Source organism: Haliotis rufescens, unplaced genomic scaffold (genome assembly GCF_023055435.1).
Source record: "Haliotis rufescens isolate VD_foot unplaced genomic scaffold, xgHalRufe1.0.p SCAF_21, whole genome shotgun sequence".
Classification (NCBI taxonomy): Eukaryota; Metazoa; Mollusca; class Gastropoda; order Lepetellida; family Haliotidae; genus Haliotis; species Haliotis rufescens.
This window is the reverse complement of record NW_025963902.1, coordinates 3101058-3125687: the sequence shown is the minus strand read 5'-3', so window position 1 is coordinate 3125687 and position 24630 is coordinate 3101058. Positions and strand designations below refer to the sequence as shown.

Here is a 24630-nt window from a genome sequence, read left to right as displayed (position 1 = left end):
CAGGCCTACAACTGACACTGCCAGCTTTGAAAGGAGTACTAGAGGAGGCAGGAACCCTACCTGATAAGCCGGCGATGAAACTCTCCAATTGAGTATGTACCCAAGTTTTGTAAAGCTGGCTCCGGACACAGAACAACTTTGTACCCCCTGGAACATGGAAAAAAACAGGTAAACAAGTGCAATGGGACTTTGTTTGTTTGTTTGTTTGTTGTTTAACGCCGCACTCAGCAATATTCCAGCTATATGACGGCGGTCTGTAAATAAACGAGTCTGGGCCAGACAATCCAGTGACTGATATCACAAGTATCGATCCACGCAATTGGGATACGATGACATGCATCAACCAAGTCACCAAGCCGTACCACCTCTTTATGACAAGCATAGTCACCTTTTAAGGCCAGGATGGGTTGCTGAAGACCTATTCTACCCTGGGTCTTCACGGGTCTCAAGTCTATGATGTTTGGCCTAACATGGCAATATTCAAGTAAAATGATTCGACTAGCACTTCATTCCCAAAATTTCAAATGGTTACATTAACAGGAAAATTAACGATGGCTTGTCAAACTGGCTGAGCGTTTATGAATTCTTCACAGCAATATAAATGTACACTATTCCACAAAGGTGACGCCCGGAATGATTCAAAGATTTCAACATTACAGGAACAGCACCCAGTCAAGGTCAGACAAACCGACGGCTGATAGCATGAGCATCTATCCATGTTGTCCTGGTAACATGACAAACAGTGGGGCTGGTCCGTACAGTGATACTGCAAGCACCCAGTCCCCATTCAGGGATTATTCTGGGAAGGGCCCGTGGGCTTCTGGCCCATAAATATAAGAAAAGGCCTCATTTTCAAAAGCAGTGGAGCTTTATATCATTATATTATATAGGCATCACATAGAAATTGTTCGAAACTCCACTTAACAGTACTAAATGGGCCCACATTATAAAGTTCCTGGAATGATCCCTGCTCATTTAGTAATCTCTTACAACAGAGCCTGCTAGCCCAAGCCGGTTTCACTGCTGTCAAAGGTATCCTAAGGGCTTGCAGAATTTCGAACATTTTTGGGATGTTCCTATGTGTTATCACTATCAGGGCTAGTAGACCTTGTAGGTTAATTTCTATCCATGAATTGAGAAACTGAGCACCACTATGTCACAGAATCACCAACAGGCAGGCCAGGACGTATATTGTGTAAATTTACCTGAATGTTATTTGGGCAAGTGCTGGGTATATGAGTCTCAATAAATAAGACCACGTATTCACATACCTTTGCCTGAAAGCTTCAGCAAAAAAGAAATCTTCTGCGAGATATTTGCCAAAGGATGCCATGCCCCCCGCTGCATCAAGTATATCTTTCCTCATCAGACAGGACATTCCTGTAGAGCAGTTGATGCCGAGAGCATTCGCTGCCAAACAGTTCCGGGCTTGCATAGTGCCAAAATACACCTGCAAATAAAGAACAGAAGGTAGGATGGTGATCGGTTAGGATTTTATCTTGGATCATTGGTTAAAATCAGTTTGTTCGAACTACAAAACCATTGATAATCTTCCAAATACCATATATTAAAAAAATCGTCTTTTTCGTTTTTAAAAGAAACGGTAACAAAAAACTGCCTGAAATACATGTTTAAGCTTATTCCATTTTGTAACATTTTTTAAAACAAGAGGGTGACTGTGTACATACCTTCTCGTAGACAGCAGCAAAGCCTTCCCTGTCAGCAACGTAGGGCATTTGGAGCACCATCCCGACCTTGCTTGTCATGCATGCCATCATGCCCGTCAGGGTCGACTCTTGCACTGCACACAGACACACACACACAACTTAATCCTTACTCTCTAAAAAACTCACCTTACGGTCAAACTACACCTATAGACATGAAACGCAGTAGATTGTACATACTCACGATGCAAATTTGATTACATTCATGCATTTTTATTTAACAGTGTATTGAGGTTTTATTGTGATTCATATCAATCATATTACTTCAGTTTCATTTGGAATATTGATGAAGTTTGTATAAGAGACTTACTGCGTATTCCGCTGTCCGATACCAACACGATGTCATACTTTGCTGCTTCATAAGCCTTCACCATGTTGTTCACCTTGCCATTGGCGCCAACTGACTTGATTCCTGCAAATACACATTGGATATCACTGTCAGGAACTGTGAGGGAGTTAGTGAGATCGAGCAAGCAAGCGAGTGAGTGAGTGTAAGGGTGGGTGAGTGAGTGAGTGAGTGAGTGAGTGAGTGAGTGAGTGAGTGAGTGAGTGAGTGAGTGAGTGAGTGAGTTAGTGAGTGAGTGAGGGAGGGAGTGGTTGGGTGGATGAGTGAGTGAGAGTGAGGGTGGGTGGGTGAGGGAGTGGTTGGGTGAGTGAGTGAGTGAGTGAGTGAGTGAGGGAGTGAGGGAGTGGTTGGGTGGATGAGTGAGTGAGTGAGTGAGGGTGGGTGGGTGAGGGAGTGGTTGGGTGAGTGAGTGAGTGAGTGAGTGGGTGAGTGAGTGAGTGAGTGAGTGGGTGAGTGAGTGAGTGAGTGAGTGAGTGGGTGGGTGGGTGGGTGGGTGGGTGGGTGAGTGACTTAATGGATCGGGTGGTAAGACTGGTGCGATGGTGTCTTAACTGATGACATGTTATTGTACCCCTATACTATCAATCACTGGTATGTCTGGTCCAGGCTTCATGTGTTAATGATCACTGTCATATAGCTGGAATATTTCCAGGGTGATGGGTATAACGTAGAATTCATTGAGGTTTGCTGCCATAGTATTACACAAGAATAAAACTTGAAGACTTAAGATTAGGCTTCTGCTGCTTGTTGGGCCTGCTTCATTACAAACCCTTGAACTGTTCACTGAATCACAAACAACTGCGTGGAGTAACGGACAAAACTCAACATGCTCAACCCTCTTATCAGAGGTGGCAAGTTTTCTGAAATACTGAACCAGCTAACACACATCTGGGACCTGTTCCACAAAGCGACCTTAGCGCTACGACTGTCGTAAGTCTATCCTTAAGTATGGGAGTTACGATCGTCTTAGCGCGAAGTTGCTATATGGAACGGAGCCCAGGTGGCTTTCTGTCCTGACTCGCCTTGGCCTTTCTCTTGCCTCAGGCCTGGGACTGTCAACAGCCAAGTTGATGTTGAAATATTTTTTATCAACAGGGACAGGCAAATAGGAAATAAAAAGCGCAGGGTAGTGAAGGTATCTTTTACAAAGCCCATTTAATTTTCAATCCAGAATTGTTTAAACATTGGTCTTAACATTATTGTGTAACAATAAATCCTTACTCTTTATTGGTTCCGTTTTCAGGGAAATACATGTAGCTTTTGCAAAACTATTACATTGTACATTATCATAATTGTAACACTATCTGAGATTTACCTGGTTTTTACCTGGGGGCCAGGGAATGCAAAGTCTTTCATTGTAGGGGTCCCAAGTTAAAACATAGGGGTCCCAGAGAAATGTCAAAATTTGATACAGTACTCTACCACAAATGACATACTTAAAGGACGTATGCTTAAAGGACGTATGCTTAAAGGACGTTAGTTAAAAATATTCCTAAACGTGCATAAAAATTTACTGCATCAACATGATCAATGTTTGTATATTTTTTGTATCCATTTTCGATTTGTATGCATATAGTGTGCAGGATTTCACATCCAGTAAATCCTTTATATTTGATAATCTGAATTTAGAAAATGTTTGATCCAACTTAACATGCTTAAGATCTTTCAACATGTTCAAGGACACTTGCTGTCGATGTGGGCAAAATATCTGCAGATGGGAAAATCATGATAAATAAGGACTGTATAACATTCAGCCTGGATCTAATGAAAATAATGTACTGAAACATCCATTTCACTTCCTGCATAAAACGACAGAGGTTAACCTTTGTGTACTTCCCTGTCTTTAATGTTGTTGTTTGTCTGTTGACTCACACTCTGCCCACGCTGGGACTTTCACCAGCCACACAACTTCCTGGCTGATCATGTCTTTCAACATGTTCTAGTGTAGTTGACATGACTTCTACTTAAACTGATACTGATACCACAATCTCTAAATGCAGTGATGAGAATAGACATTTTCCTTTTTCAGCTGAAATGTCTTTTCAATGGAGCGTGGCCCATAATTTTGGGGTGTTTATAGGGGGTTCATGCGAATTTAACAAATTTGTGCTCACTAAAATCCGTGGAAATTCGCGGATCTGCGGAAGATGCTCATCCCTGTAAATGGTACCGTTTTCGACATAATAAGTGTGCTCAGGAAATTAATGAAGGAGATGGGGGTATTAATTAAAACCACACACGAGTTAAACGAGTTAAATTTGTCTTCATATACCGCCGTCATATAGCTTGAATATTGCTGAATTCTGCGTTAAACAACCAACAAATAAAACAAAACAAACAATACTAGGTTGTACTGGTGCATGACACATATAGTGACATTGAGCTCTGGTGAATTCTTGTCAATGCCACAGTCCGTAAAGTGTAAGGAAAAGGCAAATCAGTCACGGAATGAATGAGTAATCACCACCACCATCACCCTGCCATCTGAAGCATGACGACCTGATTCACTGAAGTCGGCTCTTCCCACAAGCAGGGGCCAGTTAGTCTGGGGGCTGTCTCCATACAGGGCACCGACAGAGTGAAAACACGCTCATACATCACACAATGTCAAAAATATCATAAACTGACATTTACATTTCTGCATATTCCTTGTATCATGTACTATGTTTTCGACTGCCGTCTGCAGCCCTGGTACACACTTAGCCACGACGTGATATAGGGATTAATCTAGACCTGATTAGCGTCCGATCTTCGGCCCCAAGTCTGCAGCCCTGGAAGACACTTAGCCACGACATGATATAGGGATTAATCTTGACCTGATTAGCGTCCGATCTTCAGGTCCAAGTCTGCAGCCCTGGTATACACGTAGCCACGACGTGATATAGGGATTAATCTAGACCTGCTTAGCAGCTGATCTTCGGCCCCAAATCTGCAGCCCTGTTATACACGTAGCCACGACGTGATATAGGGATTAATCTCGACCTGATTAGCGTCCAATCTTCAGGTCCAAGTCTGCAGCCCTGGTATACACGTAGCCACGTGATATAGGGATTAATCTAGACCTGCTTAGCGTCCAATCTTCAGGTCCAAGTCTGCAGCCCTGGTATACACGTAGCCACGACATGATATAGGGATTAATCTCGACCTGATTAGCGTCCGATCTTCGGCCCCAAGTCTGCAGCCCTGGAAGACACTTAGCCACGACATGATATAGGGATTAATCTTGACCTGATTAGCGTCCGATCTTCAGGTCCAAGTCTGCAGCCCTGGTATACACGTAGCCACGACGTGATATAGGGATTAATCTAGACCTGCTTAGCGTCCAATCTTCAGGTCCAAGTCTGCAGCCCTGGTATACACGTAGCCACGACGTGATATAGGGATTAATCTCGACCTGATTAGCGTCCGATCTTCAGGTCCAAGTCTGCAGCCCTGGTATACACGTAGCCACGACATGGTGTAGGGACTAATCTAGACCTGCTTAGCGGACGATCTTCGGCCCCAAGTCTGCAGCCCTGGTATACACGTAGCCACGGCAAGATATAGGGATTAATCTCGACCTGATTAGCATCCGATCTTCAGGTCCAAGTCTGCAGCCCTGGTATACACTTAGCCACGACATGATATAGGGACTAATCTCGATCTTCGGGTGCATGTCTGCAGAAAGTGTCATTAAAAAAATTCAAATTGGACGTAAACATTTCCCAATTCATATTAATACACATTACTAATAACTAATCTCATAGCTGTGTGGAGATAATCTGAATTTCACTGATAACATGATCAACAAAGGGAAAGAGGTTGTAGTACTTAGTTTTATATTATTGCATTGAATACAATGTCAAAATACAATGTTAAAAGACCTCTTAACAGGAACACAAAGAGAACTTTTAAAAAATCCCATTTTCGAACAAAATAACGATTTCCCCCAAAAATTGCCTGCCAGAAGCACTTTGTTAAAATCCCTGAAATCGTCATCTTGATAGTTGACAACAATGTGATACACATGACCAGGAAAGTTGTTACTTCAAGAAGTATTTGTGCAATAAATATGTCCTGACCTGACATTGACATACAATGTGTTCAAAGATCGTTTTTGTGTGGAATAGTAAGGGTTAGTCAGAGACAAATTTGAATGTTTATTTACATGCATTTGGTGCATGTAGTCATAAATATTAGGTGTCACAGGTGCTTGTTCCGCATAGCTACAACCAGCACTCTATCTGTTACTCTATCTCTGTACAACAGTGTACAAAGTTACTACAAACATCACATGGAATCACTGGACCAGTGAATGCACATGATACACCTTCACAACCTTGGCCTGGTCTGCATCACAAATCATTGTAGGGTGTCTGGTGTGTTGCCATGGAGACAGCGGTAGCCTAGTGAGGCGTGACAGCCACCCTGCACAGATGGATCAGGATCCACACACCAGACTCAGACATGCACAGTGCTTAATAATTCACCGTGGACGGAAGCAGCAGAGAGGCTTCTTCACCAATGATGTTTGAACATGTTGAAAAACAATGTTTGATACGGACTATATTTTTATTGAAAACAATGCTTGATACTGTCTTTATTTTATCAAAAATAATGTTTGATACAGACTATTTTTTTATTGAAAACAATGCTTGATACTGTCTTTATTTTATCAAAAATAATGTTTGATACGGACTATATTTTTATTGAAAAAAAATGTTTTATACTGACTTAATTTTATTAAAAACAATGTTTGATACTGACTATATATTTATTAAAAACATTGTTTGACACTGGTGTAATTTTTATTGAAAACAATGTTTGATACTGTCTTTATTTTATAAAAAACAATGTTTGATACTGACTATATTTTTTATTGAAAACAATGTTTGATACCGACTTAATGTTTATTGAAAAAACATGTTTTATACTGACTTAAATTTATTAAAAACAGACCCGTGAAGATTCCGGGGTAGAATAGGTCTTCAGCAACCCATGTTTGTTGTAAAAGGCGACTCAATATTGGTTTACTTGAAAACATTTTCAAGGAATTGCAGGCCAAATAAGCTCCATTTTCCTTTGATCCATGGTGCAACAACTAACATTACACATGGCTACTTATAGGTACCCAACTTTTGGTTCATTGCCATTGGATACCTTCAGTTCAGTGAAGAAAACAATAATGCTGCTCGGTTTTTTCAAAATCCGAAAACATCAAAAGGCACCAGCTCACCACTAGACTGAGCTGTAGAGCAAGTTTCATCAAGAAATATTCAATGGTTTTGGAGTGCTGCTCAGGACACAAGCACTACCCTCATTTTCAGTAAAGTCCAATTTGTCGTCATGAAAACATTTTTTTTTAAATTCCAAAATCATTGAAAAGCACAAGTTTACCACCACTAGACTGATCTGTATAGCAAGTTTCATTTACAAATATGCAACGGCTTTGGACTTCTGCTCTGAATAAGATACTACCCTCATTTTCAGTATGAGTCCAACTTGTCGTCATATAAAAAATAAAATATAAATATCCCATAACATCAAAAGGCACCAGTTCACCATTAGACTGATCTATACAGCAAATTTCAACAGGAAGTATCGGTTTTTGAGTCTTGCTCCGTGACATGCTGACCTCTATACTCCAGTTTTTTCCCACGGCATCATCATCATAAGAAAGTTCTAAAAAGGGACAACGAGGTGAGGTTGAATGGGGCAGAACTTCGCCAAAGGGACAACGAACAAGATTCATCAATTATACAGCAAGCTGTGGTTGTGTGCCGTGCCCATACATACACACACAGCTTGAACACATTCAAGCGTGACAGGAGGCGTCGGGGCATGTCAAAGTCATCTATCTCAAGATAGATGCTTTCACAGAAACAGAATGTCCTCACAGAAACAGAATGTCCTCACAGAAACAGAATGTCCTAACAGAAACAGAATGTCCTCACAATATCATGGACATACATACAGCAGCAGCAATGGCCAAATATAAGATGAATTGTTAAATGAAATCAAACAACAAACAACATTTTTTAAAATCATCAATTTTTTGGCAAATTTTGGTATATTCTGAATAAGAAATATTTCATCTGCAAATTCAAATAAGTGTTGACTTTTTGACAACCCAAAAGTATTTTAAGCTCCTCCCTCAATCTTGTTAATGAGTGAGTGAGTGAGTGAGAATGGTTTTACGCCGCTTTTAGCAATATTCCAGCAATATCACGGCCGAGGACACCAGAAATGGGCTTCACACATTGTACCCATGTTGGGAATTGAACCCAGGTCTTCGGCATGATGCTTTAACCAGTAGGCTACCCAGCCGCCCCTAATCATGTTCCTGCCTTCCTCTCATTCATCACTGACTGAATGCCACATAAGTCTGCCATACGGGGAACATATGTCCCGTGAACATCCGGGGTAGAATAGGTCTTCAGCAACCCATGCTTGCCGTAAAAGGCGACTATGCTTGTCGTAAGAGGCGACTAACAGGGTCGGGTGGTCTGACTCACTGACTTGGTTGATGCATGTCTTCGTATCCCAATTACGTGGTTCGATGCTCATGATGTCAATCACTGGATTGTCTGGTCCAGACTTGATTATTTACAACCGTCATATGACTGTAATATTGCTGAGTGCGGCGTTAAACAAGACACAAACAAAAACATATCACATACTGCCCCACTTTCAAACACTTTTGAAGTGACACATCTTTTCAGGAACTAATAAGTCCCCAAGTCCTTCAGAGTCCTAAATTTAACTGCTATTGAAATCTGTATTTGAGTATGTGCCCCTCAACTATTTCTTCAAATTTAACATATTGGTTATGATTGACATGCTTCATTTGTACAATGCACAGGATGACACTCCTAAAATGATATTTTATTATTTTGAGTTGTGTTTTCCACTGTGTTGAATAGTATTTATGGTGGGAGGAAATCCCCTGGTACTACAGGACATATAGAATAAATCGAAGAAAAATTCATAATCAAATCTTAGTTACACGTGAATATTGACTTTGCTGTGTCCACATATCTCCGCTGGCTGTTGCTGACTATTGACTTTGAGCATTAACTTATATAATCCTGCTGCTGATGTCGGCTGAGCCTGTACATGCAGACATGTCAGGCAGGTTGAGACAGACGAATGACTGAATGTTGCTGAATGCTGCAATATTCCAGCCGTATCACAGCAGCCTGTAAATAGGTGAGGTGAGGTGAAATGGGGTTTAACGTCGTGTCCAAGATTATTGCACTTATATAGCGACATGCATGTACGTGTGTGTGTTTGTGTGGCTGCTTGTTCTAGTCTGGACTGATGCCGATATATAGTGCTAGCTCACTGAGATACCATGCCGCAGTTTAACATGAATACCCCACTCAGACACAGTATACTGAGTCCGAGCCGACCAGTCCTTGTTTTAGCCCCTTAATGCCGAGCGCCAGACAGGGTAACAACAAGTACCATCTTTTAATGTCTTTTGGTATGACATGGTCGGGGATTGAACCCCGGACCTTCCGTTCTCTGGGCGGACGCTCTACCACTAGACCATGGAGGCGGTCGCCTGTAAATAGTCAAGCCTGGACAAGGTAAACCAATGATTGAAACCTGGAGCCACGATCCATGCATTCAGCCAAGTCAGAGCACCTGATCAACACGTCTGTATATATATTTTATATCAAATAAGAGCTGAACATGGGGGTATCAAATAAGTGCTAAATGTGGGAAATCAAATAAGAGCTGAACGTGGGGGTATCAAATAAGAGCTAAATGTCGGGTATCTCAAACAAGAGCTAAATGTCGGGTTTAAAAAACAAGAGCTAAATGTGAAGTTGATACGTTGAATGAAGTGACAGATGTCAGAAACACAACTTACCAATAAATAGCTTAGCATCCACTTTTGGGTAGGCTTCCATTAAGCTTTTGACCAGCAGTATTGCTGGGTCCTGCTCATCTTGTACAGAGAAGAGGATCTCAAACTGAAACACAAATACATCAGTTTGTTTAACATACACTTTTCATGTGTATTTCACAATAATTTACATTGTATCTATTACCATAACTGTTTGTTCTAGCAAAGAGCAAATTAAGTGAAAAAACAAACAGTCAAAATGGTTACTGTAATTATGGAGATGAAAGTGTTGTTGTTGATTTGGGGAGAGGAGAGGGGAAAATGCCTAGAAAATTGCAGTGGAATGGTGACAAGAAGTAATTAAATTGCTCTGGCCTAATGATGTTTCACAAGGGCCAGATAAAGCTGTCATGTTTTCCGCTTTTCTAATTACCTTGAACAGTTGAGTTGGTTCCAGAAGATTAAGATTTCGTGTAAACATTATCTTAGTTATCGTATTCGATGTAATAAGCGCCTGGGGCACTCTCAAAATTAGAAATAGGGGGCTCTTATTAGAATATTATTTTGGTGAAAAAAACATAGTTGAAAGATAAATTTCGTTGTTTATGCTGACAGCCTGAAATGTTTATGTACGACGGATATATTTTTCCAGAATTTAATTGCCCATAATTAAGGGTGCATATAACACACGTGTGAGTATTATACCGAACAAATAAGTCTTGTGTACATTGATCAATCGGAATGGATGCAAATTGGGCTTGTTCACTAGCCAATATATCAGCAAATATCGCCGTGGGCGCTTATTAGAGCGGGGCGCTTATTACGTCGAATACGGTATATCACATTGTGTCAACCTATGATATCACATTGTGTCAACGTATGATATCACATTGTGTCAACCTATGATATCACATTGTGTCAACCTATGATATCACATTGTGTCAACGTATGATATCACATTGTGTCAACCTATGATATCACATTGTGTCAACGTATGATATCACATTGTGTCAACGTATGATATCACATTGTGTCAACCTATGATATCACATTGTGTCAACGTATGATATCACATTGTGTCAACCTATGATATCACATTGTGTCAACCTATGATATCACATTGTGTCAACCTATGATATCACATTGTGTCAACCTATGATATCACATTGTGTCAACGTATGATATCACATTATGTCAACGTATGATATCACATTGTGTCAACCTATGATATCACATTGTGTCAACGTATGATATCACATTGTGTCAACCTATGATATCACATTGTGTCAACGTATGATATCACATTGTGTCAACCTAACATGTGTCTATGAGAGGGCAAAGCCCCAAATAGGAATGAATTACACATACCATATTCCCTGTTATATGCGCCCAGGGCGCTGTCATAGTGACTGATTTATAACTACCATTGTCTGCAGTACATTTGACTTCAAGCGCAATTTACGTCTCCATAACTTAATTGTCATTACGTTTTAGGCGCTAATCCCCGTTGTTAATCCTCACCAACATTTCATTGTATTTTGACTGTCAGTCAGCCTGGACTACCATATCACTTCCCTTTAACTACTGCTTTTTATAGTATGGCATTTATTGCCCTAATTGATTATCCCATGAACTGTGTTTGTTAATCACGCCCACATGTCCAAAGCAACGTCGTTGTCTCTTTGTCTGTCCATTGTTGTTCATTACTATATATGTGCTACCATTACACAGGCCATTACACAGGCTTGGTATTCCGAGTGCTGGCATAGGGACGACCTCGAGCAGGATATGCTGCTCGTAGGAAACGCCCTGAGGTGAGCTGGAGCTCCGCTCACCTCTTGTACGCCTGAGCTGGAAAGTCCGCTCATTGCTGTGTTTGTGTTGTCAGAGCAGGTATTCCGCTCATTGTGCAATTGTTGTTTATTGTTTACATGTTGTGCATAAAGCGTTCCGGGACAGTGATGTCGATTTTGTCCTTTATTCCCCCAAGAGCTAATTCCCCGTCAACATGCCCGTTGACAGCGCTCTCAAAATTAGAAATAGGGGGCTCTTATTACAATATTATTTTGGTGAAAAAAAACAGAGTTGAAAGATGAATTTCGTGGTTTATTCTGCCAGCCTGATGTGTTTATATACGACAGATATATTTTTCTAGAATTTAATTGCCCATAATTAAGGGTGCATATAACACACAAGTGCATATTCTACGCGAATAAATAAGTCTTGTGAACATTTATCAATCGGAAAGGGTGCTAATTGGGATTGTTCACTAGCCAATATATTAGCAAATGTCGCCATGGGTGCTTATTACAGAGGGGCGCTTATTACGTTGAATACGGTAACACAGGGATTAGTGATGTAGTACGGTAAAAAAGAGCTTTAAGGTATTAAGTGTGTTCAAATGTCAATGTTCTGTGGACAAGTAAGGGTTTGTCACAAAACAAACTGAAATGTTTATTTACATTCAAATGGTGCATATAGACATACATATTAGGTTGCATTTTCCAATAATAGGATGCAATGGACCACTGGTGCATGTTTTATACAGCTAAATCGAGCCCTGCCAAGCGATGCATATTTCAATAGTTCACCACATTGGTGAAACTTACAATGGGTATGGTGCATACACATAACACAATCTTTCATTCCAGACAACGATCAGTGGATCCTCACAGCAAAGGGACGTAAACCCCGAATTACATCAACTTATATCATAAAGAAATGCAAGTCACTCGTGAAAGTAACAAATTATACCCCATGCCCTAAATTATGTGTATGATTGTGATGACAATTGGAAGTGTTATGTAGGGTAAAGCATTATTCATTTACAAGACTGACCTCTTGCCATGTGTAGCCCTGCTAACCATCACTTGTGTACAGCCATACCTGCCTAGTGAGTCACCAGAGTAAGGGGGTGTGAGGGGAGGGGCGAAACCATTGTTAGATGCCCCTACTTTCCTAGTCACATGGCTACAGTGGCTTATGCATAAATCAACACGCAAGGTCAAACGTCGTGAGGTGTGGTACTTCAGTATTTGAATCTAGGGACACCCAAAATGTTTCACTTTAACAAGGTCACAATTTGTCTAAAGAGTTTCAAGAAAGGTGAAAATCAGCGTTAGAAATTGGCACTAGTCCTATAGTCCTTACCAAACTGCCCAATAGTAAAGGTATCCTAAGGACTAGAAAAATTGGCCCATTTTATGGGTTTTGCTATATGTTATCATTATAAGGACTAGTGGACCAAAACTGTTAGTTTCTAAGGCTGGAAAATGAGTGTATACTTTCAGTTACAACACTCAGCCTGACACCTTGACCTGACACAAGTAACTCTACACTGACTACACGTTATCAGCCTTATGTAAGCTGGTCCTACGTCATGACACTCCAGTTTCACATGTCACCAGTGTACATTAATTCAAATGACAGGATGAGCCTGATAATCGCATAGCTGGTCAGGAGTGTACCTCGTCGTGATCACGTCTACACTATCACTACACAGAAGAAGCTTTAGTCAAAACAGGTGCTGCTACTGACGTGACTGATAGGCATCCAAAGGACAAATGTTACTCACATTAATTAGGTCAGATTTTGATGTAGTGTTCCCTCACTATTGCGCCCATCAATATCGTGCTGACTCGGTTATAGTGCACGGTAACACATGGCTCCAAAAACTTACATACATTTTGAATAAACTTGTTTTACACTAACCAGATGTTTTTTCCCCATTGCAAAAATCAATACCAGCTCATCACTGTGAGCACATTTGACTGGAAATACAATGGTCAACAAATCTGAACAGAAGTACGCAATTTAATCCTATTATTACACTATCTGGTTATATAAACGTTTTCATCATGTTCATTGTATATCCGGACTTAAGTTTGTAATATATTTTATGAATTTTATTCAATATATACCAGATATTTTTATTCTTAAAACTATGAGCCTGAATATTTTTTGAAGAAAAACACATTGCAACTATGTAATTTTTGTGGCAGCCATTTTGTTTTTTCCAACTGTCTGAAGCATTATTATTGTTTTCAAGAATTTTCAGGGACAATTTATTTTTTACCATAAAAAACCATTGCATCAAAATTCTTTTAAGGCTGTATCAGTGGGTATTTTTTAACTGAATCCAGAGCTACAGATAAGCAGCGTATTTGCGTAAAATACTCCCCAAAAATATTCTAAATGTGATTACTTTCAATTAACTTGTGTACAGAGACACATGTATTAAATGAAAAACTCAAACGTATAAAAACACCATGCGTAAATATCCAATGAAGCTTTTTCAGCATGCGTACAATGGAGCTAATTTCTGAAACACAATTACAAGCTAATGTACTTTCAGAGTCAAACCTTTAGTTAGAACCCTTATATACATCTAAAACATAATATTTTCTTTTTGAAATCTCAAAATGTTAGTTCATTTTGGGAAAAAAACAATAGAGTGATGAATAGGTGAATGAAAAAATATTGGCTACCCAATAAAAAATGTAACAAGAGTTTGCCACTAACGTGGCTATATCCCCCCGCCCTTGTTGCAGAATTTATGACATAATTAAATCTAAACAAACCCTAACCTTTTTTAACCGAGGTGGAACTTGTCATGGAAATTGTAAAAAAAAGAAGAGTTTGGAACCTAAGTCCATCTTGTTGCCATGGAAACGTAAAAAATAAAAATTTCTAAAATTTCTAAATAGCAAAAGGCACCAGTTCAGCATGTACCTGACAGACCTGCAAAGTTTCATAAAAACAGGAGCAGTATTATCAGATTAAACCACACAGGAGCAGTATAATCAGGCTTAAACCACACAGGAGCAGTATTATCAGATTAAACTACACAGGAGCAGTATAATCAGGCTTATACCACACAGGAGCAGTATAATCAGATTAAACCACACAGGAGCAGTATAATCAGATTAAACCACACAGCAGCAGCCTAATCAGGCTTAAACCACACACTAGCAGCATAATCAGATTAAACCATGCAGAATCAGTATATTCAGATTTAAACCACACAGGAGCAGCATAATGTCACTTGACATTCAATAAACAGCATCAGGTGATAACGAGATAAATGCACCATGTGGCGACAGGTGAAGTTCAATATATTGACAAATCATATATATATATATTGACAAAAATGTTAGTTCCTACTGCTGCCTTGTTTTGGGATATCATTAACAAACACAGGGGAGAGATACAGCAGTCAGTGTGCGAGCTTAGCCTCAATTTTGTAATTGATATCTTTTCCTGATGCTCGACATGAAGCATGATTCATCATTCTCCTCATGACCTAGGACGATGGTGTCTCTCCTGAGGCCGTGTGCATGCTGATTATTTTTATGGGTTACCAATCAACTAATGTAATGATTGTTGTTTTGTTGTGAGTTGGGTTTTATGCTCATTCAAAGAGTAACTTAATTGCTCAAAAAGTTATCTGGAGCTCTGGAATCACCTGTCAATTGGGAGAAAACGTGTACAGCTGATTGCTTCTTCCTGCTTAGTTTACGAGAAAGTAGACATGGCAATCTTAATCTCTGGAAAATCCCCATTAAAATAATGCCTTGGAGATCAGGAGAAACTACAATCTAAATGGTGAACTGTTACAAGCAATGATTTTGTCTAGAGATGTTTGATCTCAATTTTTTCAAATTTTACTTGGTTTTTCAGATATTTGTGTGAGAGAGTATAATTCCGCAAAACAATGTTTAAAAAGGTCTTGTCTCACACCCATGAACAGCACTGCACCTGTTGTGTTGACATTTAGTACAGGGTCCGATGTTTGATACCAGCTGTACCGCTGACGCCAGTTAAAACTGGAATCAATAGTGTCCCAATCTAGTGGGTTATCATAATCAGACTCAAACCACACAGGAGCAGCATAATCAGACTTATACCACACAGGAGCAGCATAATCAGACTTATACCCCACAGGAGCAGCATAATCAGGCTTAAACCACACAGGAGCAGTATAATCAGACTCAAACCACACAGGAGCAGCATAATCAGATTAAACCATACAGGAGCAGTATAATCAGATTAAACCACACAGGAGCAGTATAATCAGGCTTAAACCACACAGGAGCAGTATAATCAGACTCAAACTACACAGGAGCAGCATAATCAGACTTATACCACACAGGAGCAGTATAATCAGATTAAACCACACAGGAGCAGTATAATCAGATTAAACCACACAGCAGCAGCCTAATCAGGCTTAAACCACACACTAGCAGCATAATCAGATTAAACTATGCAGAATCAGTATATTCAGATTTAAACCACACAGCAGCAGCATAATGTCACTTGACATTCAATAATCAGCATCAGGTGATAACGAGATAAATGCACCATGTGGCGACAGGTGAAGTTCAATATATTGACAAATCATATTTATATATATTGACAAAAATGTTAGTTCCTACTGCTCCCTTGTTTTGGGATATCATTAACAAACACAGGGGAGAGATACAGCAGTCAGTGTGCGAGCTTAGCCTCAATTTTGTAATTGATATCTTTTCCTGATGCTCGACATGAAGCATGATTCATCATTCTCCTCATGACCTAGGACGATGGTGTCTCTCCTGAGGCCGTGTGCATGCTGATTATTTTTATGGGTTACCAATCAACTAATGTTATGATTGTTGTTTTGTTGTGAGTTGGGTTTTATGCTCATTCGAAGAGTATTATTTACTTCACATCATAATCTACCTGCTGAAACAGGCTTCCAGCTGGCAAGGGATCACAGAATTTGGTTATTATGTAAGTCACCTGATTTTGGCAGCAATTCCATTACATTTTTCGTTGTGAGGTATTTAAAGAAGACAGAAATATATACATATGTACTTATGTTGGCAAACAAGGCTCAATTCCAACACCTATTTTGTACATTGACAGAAATGAAAGCTTATTTCAGTTTATATAAATTATATGCTTGAAAATAAGTTCTAAGGAATTAAAGCCATCTTGTCAACTTACCGTATTCGACGTAATAAGCGCCCAGGGCACTCTCAAAATTAGAAATAGGGGGCTCTTATTAGAATATTATTTTGGTGGAAAAAACAGAGTTGAAAGATACATTTCGTGGTTTATGCTGACAGCCTGAAATGTTTATTTACGACAGATATATTTTTCCAGAATTTAATTGCCCATAATTAAGGGTGCATGTAAGACACGAGTGCGTATTATACGCGAATAAATAAGTTTTGTGTACATTGATCAATCGGAAGGGGTGCTAATTGGGATTGTTCACTAGCCAATATGTAAGCAAATATCGCCGTGGGCGCTTATTAGAGCGGGGCGCTTATTACGTCGAATACGGTACATTGTTCTTGTACCACCAGTGGTGGTTGAAGAAAAAATAAAACGTTCTGATGTTTCGTTACCATGATATGAGGGCTGCAACAATTTACCGATACCGACAATATCATCGATACTTAGGTACTGACGATACTTGAATCGCCAGTTTGTGAGATCGTGATACGCTATAAATAGAACAGGAACTAATAGAGTTACTTCCCATCATGGCAGAAGTAGCATAGCGCCACCTGTAAGCATGGCAGAACACGAAGATGTGGTAGCAGAGGATGTGCCAACTGTTACATTTTATAACCATCCCTTCATTTAAAACTGTTTTGTTCTTGTGGTTTTCTTGCACTTTGTTCATGTTAACTTAGTAATCTCTTTCAATTCAAATTGCGCTATTGCTGTCCTCAATTGTAAGCAACATCACTGCACTTTCTAAAGTACTCACGGAAATGAAAAAAACCTGTTTTTCTCAATTTAAAAATCGACACAAAGTGTTACGTCGCTGTAAATACGAAATAACAAAACAACTCCAAAAGTACTAGTCTGGATTTGCTAGTTTGATCTCAGTGAACAACACAAAATGTACTTTACAGGAGGTAATTTGTCGGCACTTTCAACATTCATAAATAAAACTAAGTCCAAATTGACATAGCAGAAACAGACTATAGGCATTATGCACCTGTTCTCACCTGTCGTCAAGGTGTCATAGGTCATGGACATTCACCTTGATCTACTTACACCTGGTTATGCCCTGTTTCACAATAGTCTGTTTTATTCACATTTTTACTTGTAAAAAGGCATAAAAACCTTTGATACGCTGTATTTGTGCCAAGGCCCAATTAGTACTAATTGAGTTGTTTGAATATTTACATATATTAACTGCATTTATTTAAGATCTGAGGTCGAAAAAACAGGGTTTTTTTTATTTCCGTGAGTACTCTAGGTGTACCCAGGGTGCATGTCATATGCAATCAGAATACTGTTCACATACTTTCGTAACTCACTCAACAGTAATTTGACTGATTAGTAGCTATAGTCTGGAAGGTAATTTAAGGTACCAACGTTTACTACAATATCTGAAAAACTATTGGACCTACTCCAGTCAAAATTGGTATGAGATTATTAAACAGTCATACATAACTGGATATTACATTTAAAGACAATCGGTGCATGAATAAAAAATCTGTCTATTTAGCTATCACTATATTTCATCAACAAATAGACCTGTTCGTCACGGGTGGAACGAGCATTCATTGAAACAGCCATCTGCATAATGCTACCCCTGCGTCACAGGGCCATATGACACAGTTGAACCAATCAACTCAACACGAAAAGGTGCACGGGAACCACGCACACACGAATATTGTGTTAGTGTTGGGCGTCTCATCGTGCGTGATTGCTGTGCACCCTTTCGAGTGTCTTAAATTACCTTCCAGACTATAGTAAAAGCTGACTTTATTATTGTAATTCTGTAATTTTTAGAATAAAATCATAATTATTGCAAAATCCCAAAGGAAGCAGGGCTCTATTTAAGGGACTTGATCTAACCTGCACCAGATGCATGCTGACATGAAACGTGAGTTGCACCATACTAAACCAGGTTGCACCCTGCTCCCATACAATTATAAACTATTTAGGGTATACTCACGGCAGGATAGCTGCTATTGAAGAAAGTGGTGAGGTTGGTCTTAAGGTTGGGGTCCACCCCGGTGAGGGGTTTGATGATGGACACGCCCTGCATGTCCTCGGGGGACAGGTCCTGGGGGGCCCGATGAAGGAGCCATTTACTGCAACAAACAAAGTAACCATGGTAACAGCAGGGTTTCAGACCGGTTAACATGCTAGAAGTTGAACACTGACCAATTTGCACACAATATGTCCAAATATATTTCTTTGTTTAATTTGGTACTTAAGTAGAAGGGCCTACAAACTAATGAAGATCTGAGTGATTGAATGTTGTGTAAGCCACATCAATAATATTCCAACCATGGTGCCCTGTATATAATATAACAGCCTGTGCCAAAACTTTCAGACTTCTAGCCCGACTTCAGCGTTAGGAACTACAGTGAACTATGTTTATAGCAAACACGCTCATAACAAACTTACTGATATAACAAACTTTTTTTGAGTCCCAGCCATTTGTTGTATAAATGCTGTATATATGATTATAATGAACTACAGTTATTATAAACTAAAATATTTTAGTGGTCCCTTTGAGTTTGTTATAACCTTAGTTTACTTAACAGTTCTAGTCCTCTCGTCCTTATAATAACATACAGCAAAACTCTTAAAAATAGCAAATTTCTACTGGTCCTTATGATACCTAAACTTTTGGGCAGTTTGGCAAGGACTAATGCTGAACTTGGCTCTTGGCATCATGTTCAGTAGAATTTGGTGATATAACGTGGACTATTGTTAGCTGTCATACTAGATCCAACAGAATATTGCCAGACTCGGGCTTCAGACTAGTGGCTCAAGTTGCAGACTGATATATTGTGAGTCAGGGCCAGACAAACCAGCTGTTGCTTATGTGGGCCACACCATTAGGGCACAATGACACGCAATCAGCAATGTCACTGTTTAGTCACCTTGTACAACAAATATAGATTACTGGGGATCAATACTGGGTCTCAGAGGAGAATACATGACTGACAGACAATCCAGAGATTGACATCATGAGCATTGATCTATGCAATTGGGATACGATGATATGCAATCAACCAAGTCATTGAGCCTGACAACCTGATCCCGTTAGTCGCCTCTTACAACAAGCATAGTCCCCTTTTACAGCAAGCATCGGTTGCTGAAGATCTATTCTACCCCGGATCTTCAACGTTGGTGTACTGTTACTCATGCATTAACAAACTGAGTGTCATTATTGAGGGGTCACACACATAAAAGAGATAAAAGTATAAAATAATGTTGCATTTTCAACTTCTGGGAGTGCAGTTCAGGTGCATCAGGAACGAACCATTTTAAACCCGCATTCACTGCGACTTGTCATGCACTGCACATGAATGGGTTAACCACTGGTTGCATTCAGGCATATTTTAGTAAGCTTGTTCCATCATCTACACCTGCGCATTTCGTTCTTTTTAATAGGTGTCTCCATTTTTCCAGTTACATAAAAGCATGCAATCAGTTTGTTTGTTTGTTTTCTTTGTTTGTTTTTTAACACCACACTCAGCAATATTCTGGCTATATGATGGCAGTCTGTAAATAATCAAGTGTGGACCAGACAATCGAGTGATTTACATCATGACCATCAATCCATGTAATTGGGATCAATGACATGCATCCACCAAGTCAGCGACATAGGCATAAGTAACATGTTCCATATGTGAATCACACTGTCAACATACTCAGACCTATTGATGCTTGTTGGCATTATGTTCAAGTCAAAATAAACGTGAACTATAGAATCATAAGGAAAAGTTTGTACTTTAGAAGAAATGTTTCAATTGTGTACCAGTTAATGACAAAACTTACAATCAGTCAAGTGTTACAATAGCGTATCTTTATTCTTTTCATGATATGATGCATGTGATTTCCAAACTTTACACACTAATCCTTCATGTGACTAATGGTGCATCTCTAAACAAGGATCTATGACGTCACATGTGATGCGTTCATGAGCGTCAGTTCACATAGCATACCAGTATGTTCGTTTGTGCATCGAACCAATCTAGTATCTCTTGAATATGAGTAATACTTCATATATTAACCAGCATGTATGGTATTCATGTTTCTTTTGTCGGTCAGTATATATCCATACATGTTACTCTTGACATTCAAAAACAGCATCAGGTGAACATCGAGATGATAGCACCATGCGTTGACACATGCCAAGTGAAGTTCAATATATTGACAAATCACTTTGTGTGGCCAGTTAAAACTACTAAGGGCTTGCTGAAAAGTAAAGACTGGCTAGTCAAAATTTCACCCCTTCTCCGTGAATGTTTAATTTTTTTAATGGCATCATCTCAGTAGAATGACAACCAGTGGCCAGTTTGGAATATGTACAACAACTTCTGTTTGCTCATAAATCACCAGGAAATGAGGTAAATGGGAGCCAAGATTTAATCTCAGAGTGCAGGAAAAAAACCTTTTGGGGTGAGGATTTCTAAAACTTTCAGAGCCCTGCTAGTTGTAGGCCTGTTAGCCAGTGGCCCGTTTCACAAAGCGATCGTAGCGCTATGACTACCGTAACTCCTATACTTTAACATAGACTTACGACCGTCTTAGCGCTACGATCTCTTTGTGAAACGGGCCCCTGGAGAAGGGCCAGTAAGTTTTAAAAGGAGCAAGCCCTGCTACATACAAACTTGTTTTTAAATCTACCTCTGTGTCTAAAACAATAAAACAAAATCAACAACAAAAAATGTAAAGTATATCACATATTTGAACAAACTGATACCTTTTACTTTCACATCAAAGGCAATCATTTACATTGTTAAGTTCATACAAGTGGTCTTTTGAGATGCCAAAGGCCACAACATAAAAGACGTGTTTCCAGTTTCCCATATGAAGATGACCTGGTGCCCACCAAAGCCAAACCATTTTTTTGTATTCCCAAGTTGCACCACTGCTTTTACTGCCATCCTGTTTGTTTGTAGTTTACGCCAAATTAAACATACATTACCATGGTTACCAATGGCAAGAGGTAAATGTAACAACTACTCAACCATGTATAAATGGTCAATACAATTTTATCAAAGACCTTGTTGACCTAGTGCTAATTTAGTACCAGTATCAGTAGCATTATAAACAATAACACCAAGAAAATCTCATATGCAGAAATAGAAACAAACAGTTGGAAGTCTACCATGTCTACTAGTCCTTATAATAACATACAGCAAAACCCTTAAAAAGGGCAAATTTCTACTAGTCCTTATGATACCTTAACTATTTGGCAAGAACTATAGGACTAGTGCCCTGTATACAATGGTATATAATATAACAGCCTGTGCCAGAACTTTCAGACTTCTAGCCAGATTTCAGTGTTAGGAACTACAGTGAACTATGTTTATAAAAAACACGCTTATTACAAACATACCTAAATAACAAACTTTTTTTAGTGCCAGCCATTTGTTGTATAAATGCTGTATATATGCTTTTAATGAACTACGGTTATTACAAACTAAAATATTTTAGTGGTCCCTTTAAGTTCTTTATAACCATAGTTTACTGTAACAGTTCTAGTCTTCTCGTCCTCATAATAACATACAGCAAAACTCTTAAAAATAGCAAATTTCTAAAAGTCTTTATGATACCTAAACTTTTGGGCAGTTTGGCAAGGACTATAGGACTAGTGCAAATTTCTAACGCTGAACTTGGCTCTTGGCATCATGTTCAGTAGAATTTAGAGATATAATGTGGACTATTGTCAGCTGTCATACTAGATCCAACAGAATATTGCCAGACTCGGGCTTCAGACTAGTGGCTCAAGTTGCAGACTGATATATTGTGAGTCAGGGCCAGACAAACCAGCTGCTGCTAATGTGGGCTGCTAATTTCTACTTGTCCTTGTGATACCTTAACTACTTGGCAGTTTGGCAAGGATTATAAGACTACAGCCAGTTTCTAACATTGATATCCACCACAGCAGATCTTGAATAATGAAGTTTTCTTATATAACAACCTGATCAATCATTTTTTCATCTGTCTATTTGTTAACATTACATATGAATCCCGGAGAGTAGCCCCAATGTAGATAGGGCATTATCTGTGTAGCATGCAGCAAGCCTGCACTATCTGTTATCACAACGAGAATGAGTCCATGACTCACGACTCTTCCCTGTCACGTTATCTTTACCATGTAGATGACTATAGGATTGTTAGTCGGGGGACGACGGAAAATGGGCTTCACACATTGTACCCATGTGAGGAATCGAACCCGGGTCTTCACGTGATGAGCCAACGCTTTAACCACTAGGCTACCCTACAGCCCCTCAATGATTTGGAGCATTTCTAGGTGCAGAACATCGAACAGTAGAACTTAGAGAAAAAGTTTAATTCATGAAAAAAGGAGTCAATCATAATTAAAATTGAATGAAGTTAATTAGAACACTGTCGTTACCATGTTGACTACCTTGCCAATGTTGACTACACATACTATAAGATTATGATACATTTTCATTAAAGTTGTTTTTCTTATGTCTTTACTAGTGATTAACTGATTATTTTATCCAATTTTTGGACCAGTACAATATGAAAGTAAAACTATCAAATGACATTGATTATGGACACAATACAAATCTACTGTCATACATCAGTGCTATATATAAGCTTTTGGTTATTTGGGTATTTTACCCAGGGGTTTGATTGGGTATCCACAAGTTTTAGTGGGTATTCAATTTTTTTTTACCCAACCGTTTCTTCACATTGGGGTATTTTACTTTAAACCTGTTTTGTAAAAATCCCTGTAAATCATTTAAAATTATTTGAATTCCATTCTATATTCGTACATATCATGATCATCTATTTTCAGACACAAGTAGGCCTAACAGAAATGAATGTCACAGAGAGGTATATCTATCTGACAAGGCTAGCCAAGACAGCTACCAGTATCTGTATGGATAATCCACAGGCCCCTGAAGCAGGAAAGTGATAATGCTGAAACACCAGATCCATGTATATATATAAATATACTGTTAATATATATAGGTCCTGTGTTTCAGTAATATCACTATCCTGCTTCAGGGGCCTGTGGGATAATCATGATTTCCAATTCATGATTTAGTCTTCATCAACATTTCACCTGGTGATTCGTTATAACCACAAGGAGATGATGGAATCGGTTATTCTTGCATAAGAACGTTTAAAAACAAGTATGTGTTAGTTTGGAAATAGCTTTTTCGAAAAAAACCACCATGTTATTAACATGACAACCGCCTTCACGGGTTCTCTGGTATTGTGCACTCACCTGTGTCTAGAGTAAGTCACAGATTAGAGGCGTTTCCGCCGGCAGGTGCTTGCTGAGAAATAAATCATCAAAACAACGATAATTCACACTTACCCGTATATGAGAGACATAACATGACTGAACCAACACACAAGCCACGCAATAAAAAGAACCCCTGCGATACATAATGTCAAAACACGATCTATAGTCATATCGACATGACGACTCCAAAAGCGGACGACGTTACTACTCCGGTATGGCACGCATGCGCATGTGTAATGATTTAAATGCTAGTTCCCTTATGACAAGTAACAAACCGACTTTAAACGTAGGTGTCTACTGACTTTTATAAGATTGGTGTACATAAATACATGGCCCAAAAGAATATTTCTCACAGTCCATAAACAATTAGTTAGGTTAATAGCTTGTGGTTAAACCGTTTTGGTTTTTTAACCATACACATTTTATATACACACGTAAAAACAATGATTTGAAGAATTTTATA

The 24630-nt window shown here is 39.2% G+C and overlaps 1 protein-coding gene across 1 annotated transcript in view; it reads right to left on the bottom strand.

The window, feature by feature from the left end:
• LOC124133431 (ceramide glucosyltransferase-like) overlaps positions 1 to 24392 on the bottom strand; it is a 28039-nt gene extending 3647 nt beyond the window's left edge. Inside the window, exons 1-7 of the mRNA XM_048401101.1 lie at positions 24240 to 24392; positions 18870 to 19008; positions 9929 to 10031; positions 2035 to 2136; positions 1689 to 1801; positions 1272 to 1450; positions 61 to 147 (exon numbers count right to left, since the gene is read on the bottom strand). Of these exons, the coding sequence (XP_048257058.1) occupies positions 61 to 147; positions 1272 to 1450; positions 1689 to 1801; positions 2035 to 2136; positions 9929 to 10031; positions 18870 to 19008; positions 24240 to 24337 (821 nt within the window). The 5' untranslated portion in view covers positions 24338 to 24392. The remainder of the gene's footprint in view (positions 1 to 60; positions 148 to 1271; positions 1451 to 1688; positions 1802 to 2034; positions 2137 to 9928; positions 10032 to 18869; positions 19009 to 24239) is intronic.
• Between the last annotated feature and the right edge of the window lie 238 nt (positions 24393 to 24630).